This window comes from Lepidochelys kempii, chromosome 1 (assembly GCF_965140265.1).
Source record: "Lepidochelys kempii isolate rLepKem1 chromosome 1, rLepKem1.hap2, whole genome shotgun sequence".
Taxonomy (NCBI): Eukaryota; Metazoa; Chordata; order Testudines; family Cheloniidae; genus Lepidochelys; species Lepidochelys kempii.
Genome location: NC_133256.1, coordinates 322,648,295 through 322,663,231, shown reverse-complemented (window position 1 = coordinate 322,663,231; position 14,937 = coordinate 322,648,295). Strand labels below are relative to the sequence as shown.

The 14,937-nt window shown below is 40.3% G+C and overlaps 1 protein-coding gene across 1 annotated transcript in view; it reads left to right on the top strand.

The window, feature by feature from the left end:
* SLC2A13 (solute carrier family 2 member 13) overlaps positions 1–14,937 on the top strand; it is a 317,250-nt gene that overhangs the window by 95,558 nt on the left and 206,755 nt on the right. The window contains exon 3 of the mRNA XM_073328433.1: positions 10,233–10,441. Within this exon, the coding sequence (XP_073184534.1) occupies positions 10,233–10,441 (209 nt within the window). The remainder of the gene's footprint in view (positions 1–10,232; positions 10,442–14,937) is intronic.

Here is a 14,937-nt window from a genome sequence, read left to right as displayed (position 1 = left end):
AATTCGACCTAAAGTCCTAGTGTAGACCAGGGCAAAGACTTAGTCTGAAGGCAGAGGTTTTTAATGGCGGAGGATATACACTAGGAGCATTTGCCTGGTGTAGCCTCACTGGTATACTGTACAGTCAAGGTGCTTCTAGTGTGGATGCAGTTTATAATATTAGAGACGTTCTGCCAGTGCAGCTGCATCTACCCTATGGCCTTTTGCTAGCATAGCGATGTCCATTACAAATCACAGCCCTGGCCTACGTAGCTGTGCCAGTAGAAGTTTGTGGTGCAGACCTGGCCTTAGCATTCCTTTGATTTTAGACTCTGGGCTTGGAAAAATAGGACTGTTAACCTGGCTGGAGACAGGCTGGTAGGCATTTCCCAATGAACAGGTCCCCCATTGTTCTCTTAAGGACCTTTGGTATTTTTCTTGGATAGACCTTATCACTGTCACTTTGTTTCCTGTTTCTTCCCCCAACCCTCCCAACAGCCTCTTTTGGTTTAACTCCAGGCAGTCAGACAGAATACTATCAAGGAAGTAAAATGAGGTACAGCTAATATTCAGAAAAATAATAGTTCTCTCCCTCATTCTCTACACCGAATTTCTGATATATTTAAAGTTATTACAGTAGGCAATCTTTTTTCTTTATTTCACTGTTCTTGTGCACACATATCCTGTTCTGGAGCAACTGACAAACTTCCTCTGACATCTCCGCACCTGGGAGTCCAGAACCTAGCTCATACAGCTGGGTGAAAAATTTTGACTAAAACTTTTTTTTGTGGTAGAAGAAAACGTAGATTCAGTGATCCCAAAACATTTTGTGAATTTTTGTCTATTTTGCCAAATCATTTTAGTTTAAAAAAAACAAACAAACCCAAAAATTCAGAAAAAAATCCATGTTTTGTTGTGACATTTTCTAAATGAAATAAATTATTTTAGTTGAAATGACTTCACACATTTTATAAATATTCAAAATGAAGCATTTGGTTTTGCCTCAAGTAAAATATTTTATTTGACCCAAAGGTTTTTTCTTTCAACTTTTCAGTTTGCCAAAATATTTCAAAAAGTTTTGTTTTCAGTTTGACCCGAAATGATTTTTTTCACAATTGCCAACAAAGTAAAAAAATCAATTATTTGCCCAATATTGCTAATCAACCCCATTGATGCTTCAAAATATATTTTAATTATTTGTATTACTTAGAGAAAAATATGACAATATAAAGATTATAGTAAATTAACAGTATTGAAAAGATAAAAGTAGGAATCTGGTGGAGATCCATCAGTAGGTGGAAGTAAACAATAGCTGCCTTACTTGATAAATAATACGATGCTCATGGGTCTGTTCAGGTTGGTGACCAATAGCTCTAGTGTATGTTTGGCACAGCGATCACTTGAATGCTCAGACATCACTTAAGTTTTACTAGTATAACTATGTAGTACGGGGTATGATTTTTTTTGCAATCATAGGTAAGCTGGTGAAAGCCCTAGTGTAGATGCAGTTATACCAAATAGCTTATTTTGCTTTGCCAAATTAAACTTTCTATAATGGTATAAGCACCTTTATACTGGTATAACTGAATGCATGTTTCCCCTTTACACTAGCATAAAGGAACAAAACAAGGCCTAAGAGTTGATATCTTTATCTTTATTATTATTATTATTATTTATTATTATTGCAGTAGCATCCAAAATGATATATGCTTTTATGAAAAAGTTTAGTTGGTTTTATTGTTACCTCATCCTTCCTTCTTTCTCATCCACCTGTTTTTTCTGTATGAAAATGAGACCCTGGGCTCTCAGGAGCAGGGACTGTCTTTGATTTATTTGTACAGTACTTAAAAACAGTGGGGCCCTGACCTTTGATTGGACTTTCTAGGCACTTACCTAATCATAGAAATGTAGAGCTAGAAGGGACTTTGAGAGGTCATCTAGTCCAGACCCCTGCACCGAGGTAGGACCTAGTATACCTAGACCATCCCTGACAGGTGTTTGTCTGTCTTGTTCTTAGAAACCTCCAATGATCTCCATTTGGAAGCCTGTTCTAGCGCTTAACTGTCCTCGTGCTGGCTATTCCTTATAACCCTATTATCTTCAAGATTCTTACAGTAATTTTTGTTCCAGTAACTTTCAAGGTTTCGAAGTTAGGCTGATTGGTCTAGAATACCCCAGTCCTCTTTGCTCCCCATTTTAAAGATAAGATACTGTGTTTGCTCTTCTCCAGTCCTCTGGGACTTCACCCATCCTCCACTAGTTCTCAACGATAATTGCTAACGGTTCCAAGATTGCTTCATCTAGTTCCTCAAGTATCCTAGGGTGAATTTTCCTCTTGACATGAATACATCTACTTTATCTAAATATTCTTTAACCTGCTAATGCCAGTGAAAATGGTAAACACCTTCTTTAAACTCTACTTGTTCTGGCAAATACTGGATATTAAATTACAAGCAAAACAAAGCAAAACAAAACAAGTCAGCATGATTCTCCTGTCATGTTTATATACTCTAAGTGCCAACTCAATAGTATTATAGTGATGTCTCTGAGGACGAGGAATGTTACAGAAAATACATTAAATTTCATGCTTGATTTTTTTCACTTCTGTTAGGCATTTGGCTTCAAATTCAAAGTTTTATACTCTCCATAGGAAAGAAATATATTAGATTTCTGAATGCTGGCTCACTAGACTTACGTTTTAAAAATTGCTGGAGTGACATTAGGACCTATGCTAAACTGTAATATACCAAATCTAGACTGAAAGTTATTCCCATTTCCAGACCAGGCAGCTAGTCAATTTGCAGTAGATTTATACAGTAACACCCCACTTAATGTCTTCTCGCTTAATGTTGTTTCGATTTTACGTCCCTGCTCAATTACAGAACATGCTCCATTTAAAGTTGTGCAATTCTTCGCTATAACATTGTTTGGCTGCCTGCTTTGTCCACAGCTGGCAGCCTCCCATCAGCTCCCCTACGCCCCCCCACCACAGTGCCCCCCGCCTGCTGGCAGATCCCGCAGATCAGCGCCTTCCCCCTCTTCCCCCCACCTCCTGCCCACGGCAATCAGCTGGCTTGTGGCATTCAGGAGGGAGAGGGGAGGAGCGAGGACTCAGTGCGCAGGCTCCCTCTCCCTCCCCTGCTTCCCAAAAGCCGCAGACCAGCTGATTGCTGCTGGCAGGAGGCAGGGGAGGGAGTGGGGAGGCTGCGTGCTGAGTCCTCGCTCCGCTCCCCACCCTCCTGCCCCCTGAATGTTGCAAGTCAGCTGATTTGCCACGGGCAGGAGGGAAGGGAGAGGAGCAAGGATGCGGCGCTTCTCCCCCCTCCCTCCCCTGCTTCCTGCCCGTGGCAATGAGCTGGCTTGTGGCGTTCAGGAGGGAGGGGGAGCCTGCATGCCATGTCCTCGCTCCTCCCCCGTCCCTCCTGAATGCCGCAAGCCAGCTGATTGCCAGAGGCAGGGGAGGGAGGGGAGAGGAGTGAGGACATGGCGTGTAGAGTAAAGGGGGTGGGGGGAGGAAGAAGAGGCAGGTTAAGGGTGGGGGCTTGGGGGAAGGGGGGGAGTGGGCAGGTCGAGAGTTGAGCCTCCCCCACCCTGGTGCTTGCAGAGTAGGGGAAGCTGCCGCTGCTGCTGCGCAACATGCTTCTCCTAGCCTACAGCACCTTCAGCCTCTCTGCCTGCCTCGTTGTCTCCTGTGCCAATGGGCTGTGCCTGTGTGGGGTAAGGTGGGGGGCACCCCCCAACTATAGTACTGTACTGTCTGGCAAAAAAAAATTTCCCTGGCACCTAACCCCCCCCCCATTTACATTCATTCTTATGGGGAAATTGGATTCGCTTAACATTGTTTCACTTAGTCGCATTTTTCAGGAACTTAACTACAAAGTTAAGTGAGGAGTTACTGTACTCTTGGCTCTTCAGGTATTTTTCCTCTTGGCTTCCTCTCCATACTCCATTGTGACTACAAACATAGCACTCAGGCATATTAATTATATTGATAAAGCACTTTATCACAGACAAAACAGGAAATATGTACCTATTGTCTATAATCTAGAGGACTAAACCTCATCGACCAGGTTGAAAGTCAGCTGTACTGTCACACTCCCTGTAATTTAAAGGAATAAACCAGTTATGTACTATATGTGATTGTAATATATTTAGTCCACTCTTTTAAAACATCAACTTACTATTAGAGATGGACAAATGGTAGAAGAACCGTATGTTGAGTATATCATTTGATGAAGTTTACTGGTGTTCACTGAATAAATATATAAATGAATAGTGTGTGATGGCCACATGGCTAATTGACACATTACTTAGTTAGTACTGGTGACATTTGTCAGCTATGTTGCTCAAATGCTGCTCAATGAGTTTTGCCGTCTACTGCTTTCTCCTCTTGATTTACTTTCTCTTTGTAGTGTCTGCTTTTCTTTTTATAATAGGTGAGGGGATATTGTTTCCTGAGTCGTCTTTACTTATCCTTTCAATATCTCTTTCTTGCAGTGCTAGTCTACTCACAGATAAGGTTTGGAATTTTTTACCTGACAGTTCATAGAATCATAGAAGATTAGGGATGGAAGGGACCTCAGGAGGTTCATCTAATCCAACCCCCTGCTCAAAACTGGACCAACCCCAATTAAATCATCTCAGCCAGGGCTTTGTCGGGCTGGGCCTTAAAAACCTCTAAGGATGGAGATTCCACCGTTTCCATAGGTTAACCCATTCCAGTGCTTCACCACCCTCCTAGTGAAATAGTATTTCCTAATATCCAACCTTGACCTCCCCCACTGCAACTTGAGACCATTGCTCCTTGTTCTGTCATCTGCCACCGCTGAGAATAGCCTAGCTCCATCCTCTTTGGAACCCCCCTTCAGGTAGCTGAAGGTTGCTATCAAATTCCCCCACACTCTTCTTTTCGGCAGCCGAAATAAGACCAGTTCCCTCAGCCTTCCCTCATAAGTCATGTGCCCCAGCCCCCCAATCATTTTCGTTGCCCTCCGCTGGAGTCTCTCCAATTTGTCCACATCCTTTCTGTGGTGAGGGGGCCCAAAACTGGATGCAATACTCTAGTGCTGAATAGAGGGGAATAATCACTTCCCTCCGTCTGCTGGCAATGCTCCTACTGCAGCCCAATATGCCATTAGCCTTCTTGGCAACAAGGGCACACTGTTGACTCATGTCCAGCTTCTCGTCCACTGTAATCCCCAGGTCCTTTTTTGCAGAACTGCTGCTTACCCAGTTGATCCCCAGTCTGTAGCAGTGCATGGGATTCTTCTGTCCTAAGTGTAGGACTCTGCACTTGTCCTTGTTGAACCTCATCAGATTCCTTTTAGCCCAATCCTTTAATTTGTCTAGGTCACTCTGGACCCTGTCCCTACCTTCCAGCGTATCTACTTCTCCTCGCCGCTTAGTGTCATCCGCAAACTTGCTGAGGGTGCAATCCATCCCATCATCCAGATCATTAATGAAGATATTGAACAAAACCTGCCCCAGGACAGACCCCTGGGGCACTCCACTTCATACCGGCTGCCAACTAGACATTGAGCCATTGATCACTACCCGTTGAGCCCGACGATCTAGCCAACTTTCTATCCACCTTATAATCCATTAATCCAATCCATAGTTTTTTAACTTACTGGCAAGAATACTGTGGGAGACCGTATCAAAAGCTTTGCTAAAGTCAAGATACAAGTTAGTAGCCAGAGGATTAAATCGGCTACCCACAGGTTGATATGAAAGACTGGGGTGGATGCGCACTGTTCAGACTAGCCACCCTGTCCCTCTTCACCTTAGCTACTAGGTACTCCTTCATCTCCCCCCCCCTTCCATTCTCTGTCTCTTTGCCCTTCTGTTACTATCTTCATTAAACCCATTAATACAATTTTTCAATCACCTTTATATTGCTTCCATTTCAATTCTAGCCATGTTTTGGCTTATCACTAAATTAGTTTGGGTAGCAAGCCTGAAATTAAATTCCTCTAATGTTTAAATGATCCGTACCCTGCACTCGTTGGTCATTTCTCTTTATACTGTACTTCGTAAAATGTCCAGGAATGAGATTTTGTTGCTCCTGCCCTCTGTCTGGAAGCATGCACCTTGAGACAGAAAAACATTCGTTTTTCAGGTCCAGTTAAAATAACCACTGTTAGTTCATGGAATCATTTCAGGTGTGAGGATGTTTGTACACTAAATTTTGCTGTATAAACAATCTCTAGGGGTATGTTTGCAGCTAGTACAGTCAAGTTAACTAATGAAGTGAACAAGATATTAGGTGCATTTAGAGTGGTTCCAGGACCATTTGAAATAAAATATCCAGATATCTTCAGGTTTCTTCCAATGCGTGGTGAATGTGGTGGTTTCACGTACAGTAAAAAGATTAATTTAAAAAACAAATTACTTAAATTATGCTGTTACCTACCTGGATGTTTTTTTTGGTATCCATAATTTCTAAACAAATCAGACTTTGGCTAGAAAAGCTGAAGGACATTTTAGTCTGTAAGATTTTTTGAGATAGGTCATGAAACTGGAGGATTTCTGCCTTTGCCTGACCTACTGTGACATTTTAAGTGAAAGACCTTTTTGTGGGCTAAATAACTGTTACTTTGTTCTTTTTCATTACCATGCTGAAAAGCCAGAAGACTATATAAACTTCATACACATGGGGATGCTTTGGAGTATATTCTGAACAAAAATATGTGCAGAAATACTTCATTATGAGCGCACATAATTATGAAAATCACTTATGCTTAAGTGGAAATCTGCTGTAGGTTTGGATATTATGGAATATTCTGGATTCAGTGTGAAAAAACTCACTTTACAGCTGAGGCAAATATCTGTTTCTAGACATGTATATGATTGAATCATTGATAATCTATAATTCTTCAGTGCAGTGTGCTAGAAATATGTAATAGTTTTGAAAACAGTAAAATTGAAATGCCAACATATTTGTGTTTGTAAATACATTATTTATTATTGCTCATATCTGTCATTTTATTTTTGAAGAAATAAAACAGAAGGAATAAGCAAGCACATAGATCAGAACGCTAGAACTCCAAACTGTCAGTTTACTTTTGTCTTCTGTTCTAAATGCCCTGCGTAGCTAGGGCAAGATATGACATAAGGTTGTTAATCATTACTGGGTTCCAGCATGGCAGCCTAGCTAGTTCTCCCAACCATGATAACCCTGGAGATGATCACAGAATGTTAGATCAGCCAGCGTATTATAAATGGAAGAGTAAATTCCAACTCTTCATGTGGATGATGATGTTGTTCTGAGATGGACTTCTAAAGACCCCAGAGCTGGATCAATCCAAACTTAAGAGGCAAACTGCCTTCCAAAAGTCAGAAATGAACTCCTTTTTATGTGGGTGGGTCCCTTGTCTATTAAAATAAAGTTTTTCTATGTTGCATTTGTGTATATAGTCAGAAAATTGTAAATATGTCTACTCCACAGATCCTTACTCCTGTGTATATTTAGACTCATACCAGCTTTACTGACACAACATAAGTGTGTTACTTTTTACCCCTGAAAAACCAGTATAGCTACGGGAGAGTGAAGAATGTTCTATTTTGACTCAAGTATCAGAAATTGAATTTTCCCCCTCTCCCTATAACCAATTTTCTCTTCTGAAATTTGCTCTTTTCATTTCCTCTCCTCTCACTGAAGAGACAAACCCAAGTTCACAACAACAACAAAATCAATATTGTAAATACCCCAAGTCCTTACCTGGGCTATTTATCAACCCAAGACTTTTGGCTACTGCGATTGCTGACAAGGGGGGCTTTTACCTCCAGACTCATTCTTGTGAGCCATCAGGATTGAAATCGATGAGCATGCTATCTTCCAAGCATTTCAGAGACCAGTATCTTCTTAAATCACCTTCTGGTCCACAAGAATGGAAGCATTCGGGGTGAGAAATGGAAGAAATTATGGGCCAGATTACCCTGTAGTTGATTTTATACCAGTTCAATTCCATTGATTTCGGTGGAGTTAGTCCTGATTTACACTAGTGTTAAGTGAATATTGTATTATCATGTGTGTTCGTAATCCCAGCATAGAATCACAGGACTGGAAGGGACCTTGACAAATCATTTAGTCCAGTCCCCTGCACTCATGGCAGGACTAAATATTATCTAGGCCACCTCTGACAGGTGTTTGTCTAACCAGCTCTTAAAAATCCCTAGTGTTGGAGATTCCACAACCTCCCTAGGTGATTTATTCCAGTTCTTAACTACCCTAACAGTTAGGAAGTTTTTCCTAATGTCTGACCTAAACGTCCCTTGTGGCAATTTAAGCCCATTGCTTCTTGTCCTATCCTCTGAGGTTAAAGAGAATAATTTTTCTCCTTCTTTGTAGCAACCTTTTATATACTTGAAAACTGTTATCATCCCATCTCAATCTTTTCTTTTCCAGCCTAAACAAACCCAATTTTTTCAGTCTTCCATCGCAGGTCATGTTTTCTGGACTTCTAATAATTTTTGTTGCTCTTCTCTGGACTTTCTCCAATTTGTCCACATCTTTCCTGAAATGTGGTGCCCAGAACTGGATGCAATACTGCAACTGAGGCCTGAGTAAGAGTGGAAGAATTATTTCTCATGTCTCACTTACAACATTCCTGCTAACACATTCCAGAATGTTTGCTTTTTTTGCAATAGTGTTGCACTGTTGACTCATATTTATCTTGTGATTCACTATGCCCCCCCCCAGACACCTTTCCGCATTGCTCCTTCCTAGGCAGTCATTTCGCATTTTGTATGTGTGCAACTGAGTGTTCCTTCCTAAATGGAGTACTTTGCATTTGTTCTTAATTGAATTTCAGCCTGTTTACTTCAGGCCATTTCGCCTGTTTGTACAGATCATTTTGAATTTTAATCCTATCCTCCAAAGCACTTGCAACCGTTCCCAGCTTGGTATCATCCACAAACTTTATAAGTGTACTCTCTATGCCATTATCTAAATCACTGATGAAGATATTGAACAGAACTGAACCCAGAACTGATCCCTGTGGAACCCCATTCGATATGCTCTTCCAGCTTGATTGTGAACCACTGATAACTACTTTCTAGGAATGGTTTTAAAATAAGTTATGCACCCACTTTATAGTAGCTCCATCTAGGTTGTATTTCCCTAGTTGTTTATGAGACACTCATTAGACAGTATCAAAAGCCTTACTAAAGTCAAGATATATCACATGTATTACTTCTCCCCATCCACAAAGCTTGTTACTGTGTCAAGGAAAGCTATTAGGTTGGTTTGACATGATTTATTCTTGACAAATCCATGCTGACTGTTACTTATTACCTTACTATCATCTAGATGTTTGCAAATTGATTGCTTAATTATTTGCTCCATTATCTTTCTGGGTACTGAAGTTAAGCTGACTGGTCTGTAATTCCCCAGGTTGTCCTTTTTTCCCTTTTTATAGAGTGGCACTATAGATGCCCTTTTCTAGTCCTCTGGAATCTCTCCCGTCTTCCATGACTTTTCAAAGATAATTGCTAATGGCACAGATATCTCCTTAGTCAGCTCCTTGAGCATTCTAGGATATATTTCATCAGGCCTTGGGCACCTGAAGATATCTGACTTGTCTATGTAATTTTTAACTTATTCTTTCCCTATTTGAACCTCTGATCCTACCTCATCTTCACTGGCATTCACTATGTTAGATGTCCAATCACTGCTAAACTTTTTGGTGAAAACTGAAACAAAAAAGTCATTTAGCACTTCTGCCATTTCCCCATTTCCTGAAGGGTTTCCCAGTGAAGAATTTGGTATTTTTAAGACTGCGGTAGCATTTGTTTTTGAGACTATTTTCTCCATCTCCTGGGATTTTTTTAAAACAGCATAGGAACTTCTTGGGGGAGTATTACATTTTGGGGCCATCAACTTGAATTGCCCTGTAGAAATGGCAATTATAATGTTGAGTCTTCTGTTGGTGGTGCTGAGAAGTGCAGCCATAAAGGCAGATGTGTTGTAAAGTAATTATTTTGTCAAGAGCTGAAATTGAAAGTTATGTCTTTGTAGTGAATATTCTGTTTTTTGACACCCAAATTAAATGTAAGCGGCACGATAATCTCTTCAGGATTCCTTTTGATTCTGGTAGAAAATCCTGGAAGCTGCTTTTGTAATGCATACATTCACCCATTTGGTTATTTAAGCTGCAGGATGTGTTTTCAGAAAGTGGCTAATGGGAGCTGGAGTACTTGCAAATGTGAGAATTTTTTAAGTTTGAATTAAAGATATTTTTGTTTGTTTCTAGGTACATGCTGGGCCTCTCAGCAGTTCCAGCAATTATACAGTTTTTTGGCTTCCTGTTTCTTCCTGAAAGCCCCCGCTGGCTGATTCAGAAAGGCCAGACTCAGAAAGCACGGAGAATTCTGTCTCAGATACGTGGCAACCAAACAATTGATGAGGAATATGATAGTATCAAGAACAACATTGAAGAGGAAGAAAAAGAAGTTGGAGCAGGTAGGTTAGAAATTTCTTGGCATCTCTGTCTACCTATGTCACTAAAGAGGCAAATAACAGGAAATTGTACTTCGGTAATTTCATATGTTGCTTTTTTCTGATCTTGTAAATATTTCTATTATTATTATGTTGGTAGTTTAAGTCTAAATAAATTTAATCTGTAGAACTGAAGATGCTGTTGTAAATGCTATCCTGATTTTATTTTTTAAGTGAGGGAAAAAAACGAAGCTATATATTATAAGATTTTATGTTGTCACTTGAAATGTATGTTTCAAGAAGGAATAAGCAAGGCATATAGTTCACAAATCTGTATATAGTAAGATGGACATGAGGAGCAGATTTATACTTAAGTTAAATATATCTATTTTGTATGTTTATTTCTATCATTTATAGAAAAAAGATTGGGATGTAGGAAAAAGGACAAAATAGAAGCTATGGAAGGGTTAAAGGGTTAATCCCTCAAATGCCTGAAGTTATCCAGAGGCTTTGTCCTGGCTGAGCAGAATCTCAGCAAGCAACTGTGGCAAGACTTACAGAACTAGACATATACATTATCAGCAACATTTTAGTAAACAGTCTTTTGAGGTCATATATGGTCTTTCTTTAGACTGTGGTGTCATTCAATTCTTTGCATTTCTTTTACACCTTATCTGATCCCACAAATATTTTAACTTTAAGCATGTGAGCAATTCCATTGACTTCTTAATTTTTTCCCCCTAACTTTGTCTGTGGTTGACAACTAAGGGACAGTAATTATGTAGGGAAGCAGGAAGTACAAGACAACCTTTGAAAGTTTATAATTTCTGAAATCATCGAGACAACTGCTACTTCAACTTCTTCAGAGTTGGTGGGAAGTGCAACAAGAGTTACCTGGTGGTTGTGTGTATTTAAATTTTTTCCCCTCTTATCGTACATAATCAAATTACTTTGTTGCTGTTGGCTTTGTGTCTGCGACAGGTTAAGCAGTTTGAAGTGTTTTGGGAGTCACGTGCATTTGGTTGGGATTTTCAAAAGCGTATGACTCAGGGAGTACAAGTCAAATCAGTGGTACTTGATGTGGGTAGCTGACTTACACACTTTTGAAAATCACACTCCAAAGCAAACATTTCAAAGCTATTCTACCTGTAGTAGTTTTGTGCATGGTTTAAAACCGTGGTTCTCAACCAGCGGTACGTGTACTCCTTGGGGTACTCAGGTCTTCCATGGGGTACATCAACTCATCAAGATCAGTGTTTCTCAACCTGTAGTTCAGGAGCTGTGGGGGGATGGGAGGGTCACAGGACAGGTTTAGGGTTGTCACAAGTGTAGGGCCAGCTTTAGAGGATGGCAAGCACGGCAATTGCCAGGGGCTCCAGGCCAGAGGGGCACCACAAAGCTAAGATGCATGCTTAATATGTGGGTAGCAGGGCTCGGGTTTCAGTAGTTGGGAAAGGTTTGAGAATCACTGGTTTAAAAAAGTTAGCATATATAAAGTAGTCTTTTTTTAGATAAATTCTTTGTCTGATAGTGTGGCTGCTTACTTTAAATAAATAATCAGGTTACAGCTTTTGTGGTGCCTGATTGTTAAAAATATATATGAAGTTAATGACCTAGTTAGGTTTCACCAAGTCAAATAATGAAAAAGCCTCTGTCCACTTATTTAAATTATTCTTCGAGTTGCTGAAAATACCCAAAATCATGGCTCTTGCTCATGTATCTACTCCTAGTTCCAAGCAATATAAAAAGTACAGATGTAGCAAAGCACATATTGCGAGTGAAATCAAACATGAAACCAAGCACATTTAAATTTCATTCAGGATCCTGTTGAAAGTGCTGTTATCTGCATGAAGACTGAATAACTGGAGTTTACGTGGATGATGTGTGTGAGCTTGCATAGTCTGGATTCAGTGTGGGACTGCAACAAAATACTTACTTTCTTTCCCCCATTCCTTCCACACACACACACACACACACACTACTCCCACCTGTGGACAAGATCAGTGACTGCATCACCCTCTGTGCTACTTTGCATGAGCTGCTATATAATCATGCATCTCTTGACTCCTCCCTTGGCCTGCCCTAAATCATACCTTATGTGACAACCTTGGGAAGACACAGTGGGTGTGCAGAGGTTTCCCCGTCATGGTGACTTCATGTGTAGCTCTCCCTTGTAACAGAGGCTTACGTGATGCACTGCACCTCTGCTGTTGGGTTCAATTCACCCGGAATGATCTACAAAATTCAACAATATTGCAGTAGATGGTGATCAATCTAATGTTCTGCTCCTATAGCAGACTATCCAGCGATGGCCTTTGCTCTTTGGTTAACAGTCTACTTGTGTCTGTAATGATAAAATATGTTCTCCATAAATATTCCTTTGTTTCTGGAAACAGGAGGGAGGCATCCATCTCCTCCTTTTTCTCCTCTTATTCCTCCAGCCTGGAATGGTTGTTAATTTTTGTACATTCTGAACTCAGACCTAGCTTTGGGCTGAATCTGAGAAGTGTTTTTGCCCTCTGAAATGGTGTAGCTGATTAATCCTTGATTTCCCACAGAACTTGTTCCTAATCATCAGAGTCAAAATGGGCATTCCCACCTCCATTCTTGGGATTTATGTTCTCCTTCTCAGAGCTGGTGCATTCTTTCTTCTTGTAGGTTAGTTCCTCATCTTCATGTGGTTTCATCTTGCAACAGATTTTCCTGTAAAGTTAATTGGGTCAGGAATTTTTCTCTACCAGTACCCTGAATACATGGTTATTCTTGGCTACCATTCCGTTCTCCAGCTGCTCTATTATTGAGCTGCACTTTGCCAATATTTTTGCAGGAGCAGAGTTTTCCAGTACCCTCTTTTATTTCTTGTAACTTTTCTTTCATGACAATGTTTAGGTTCTGTCACTCTTTGAGTCTGTGGTGTTTTGTGACAACAATTTTAAACTGGTCCTCCAGAAGGGTCCTAGAGGTGTGTTATTCATTAATTCTGAAAAGTAACTCTTCCATTAGTTCCCTTTTGAATACCTTTATCTTACTGAGAGTTGCACTGTCTGGCAGGCCTGCAGCCCAAAAATATATTGGTGTGCTTGCTGCTATGGACATCAGCGAAATTTGAGTGTAATGGAGTGGGTGTTTCTATGATCGTGCATTATGGGTGCAGAGCTCCTCTGTCACCCTTGCTGAGGGGTTAGAACCATGTGTAAAACGCAGTAATCATTGCTGAGTCATGCTGTTGCGTGGCTCTTATCTCTAAACATGGTGTAAGATGGGTTGGTGTCTCTGACAGAAGGAGCTAGGGATCCTTAAAGAAAACAGAACAGAGAGGTTTGTGTAAACCGCTTAGCCCGAAGCTTTTGTTGTCTGTCACAAAACCAAATACCAGGAAGGGCATAGGTCTGGACTAGTGCTGTGTGTATATTTTGTGAGGATCAGGCAGAAAAACGTCCTGCTTAAAGGGGAATTTCAGTTTTATTCTTGGCTTTTCAACAATTTGAATTCAGATCAGTTTTCTTTATAGTCTTCTTGAAAGAAACAAGCAGAATTCTTTCCATCTGATAACACACAGTCTGTAATAGATTTTGACTGGCTTTGAGCTGAAGCCAAAGAACGACACCATTGGATGACCTACAATTCTGAGAATGTAGGCAAATGAAATATGAAGATATCAGATGTCCCCAAAAATGTCTAGGGAGAGCACTAAGCAACATATTGTGAGATAGTGTAATTACAAAATGACTCCTGCAATAATTTGGCCATGAATGTGGAACGTGTCAGACAGTTAACACATCTAAAATAGTGAACAGTAGATAAACAAGGCAGCAAATAAAGTTATTCTGATGCTCCTTCCATTTGTTGTTATGCCCTTGAAAGGCTGGCTTAATTTGTCAACCACATCTCTGCTCTTCACTGAAAAGTGCACTGTATAATAAGCATAATGGTCATGTCCTCAGTGAGACAAATAAGGTGAAGACTGTATATTTTAAAAGGATGTATTTACTCTGTTTCTAACATTTTAGATTTCAGAGTAGCAGCTGTGTTAGTCTGTAGCCACAAAAAGAAAAGGAGGACTTGAGCATGGTCAAATAAATTGGTTAGTCTCTAGGGTGCCACAAGTCCTCCTTTTCTTTTAACATTTTAGAGCAGTGCTAAAATGTTGGTCCTAAATCCATTCACAAGTAACACAAACTTCCAAAAGTTTTTCTGTAGTATTGGCGAGTAGATCATGTGATCATACTATGAAGAATCCTTTCTAAGACTTCATTTCCCTAGCAGTAAAGTTTTCTGAGTGTCATGTGTAGATGTTATTTTCCTATCTTCACAAAATCTAGCTGTAAGCCCTGGTTTTTAAGATAGCATTCTGTAAGTAAATCCTTGGTCTGGAAATTTAACGTGGAAAGAGAGGATAATTACTTTGCCCTTTAAAGGTCAGATGTTCTTCAGGGAAGGATGTGATGCACCACTAAACTACAATCCAGAACAAAATCCCCTTTACTTACAGCCCAGGAAGAAAAGACTTATTCAAAGGC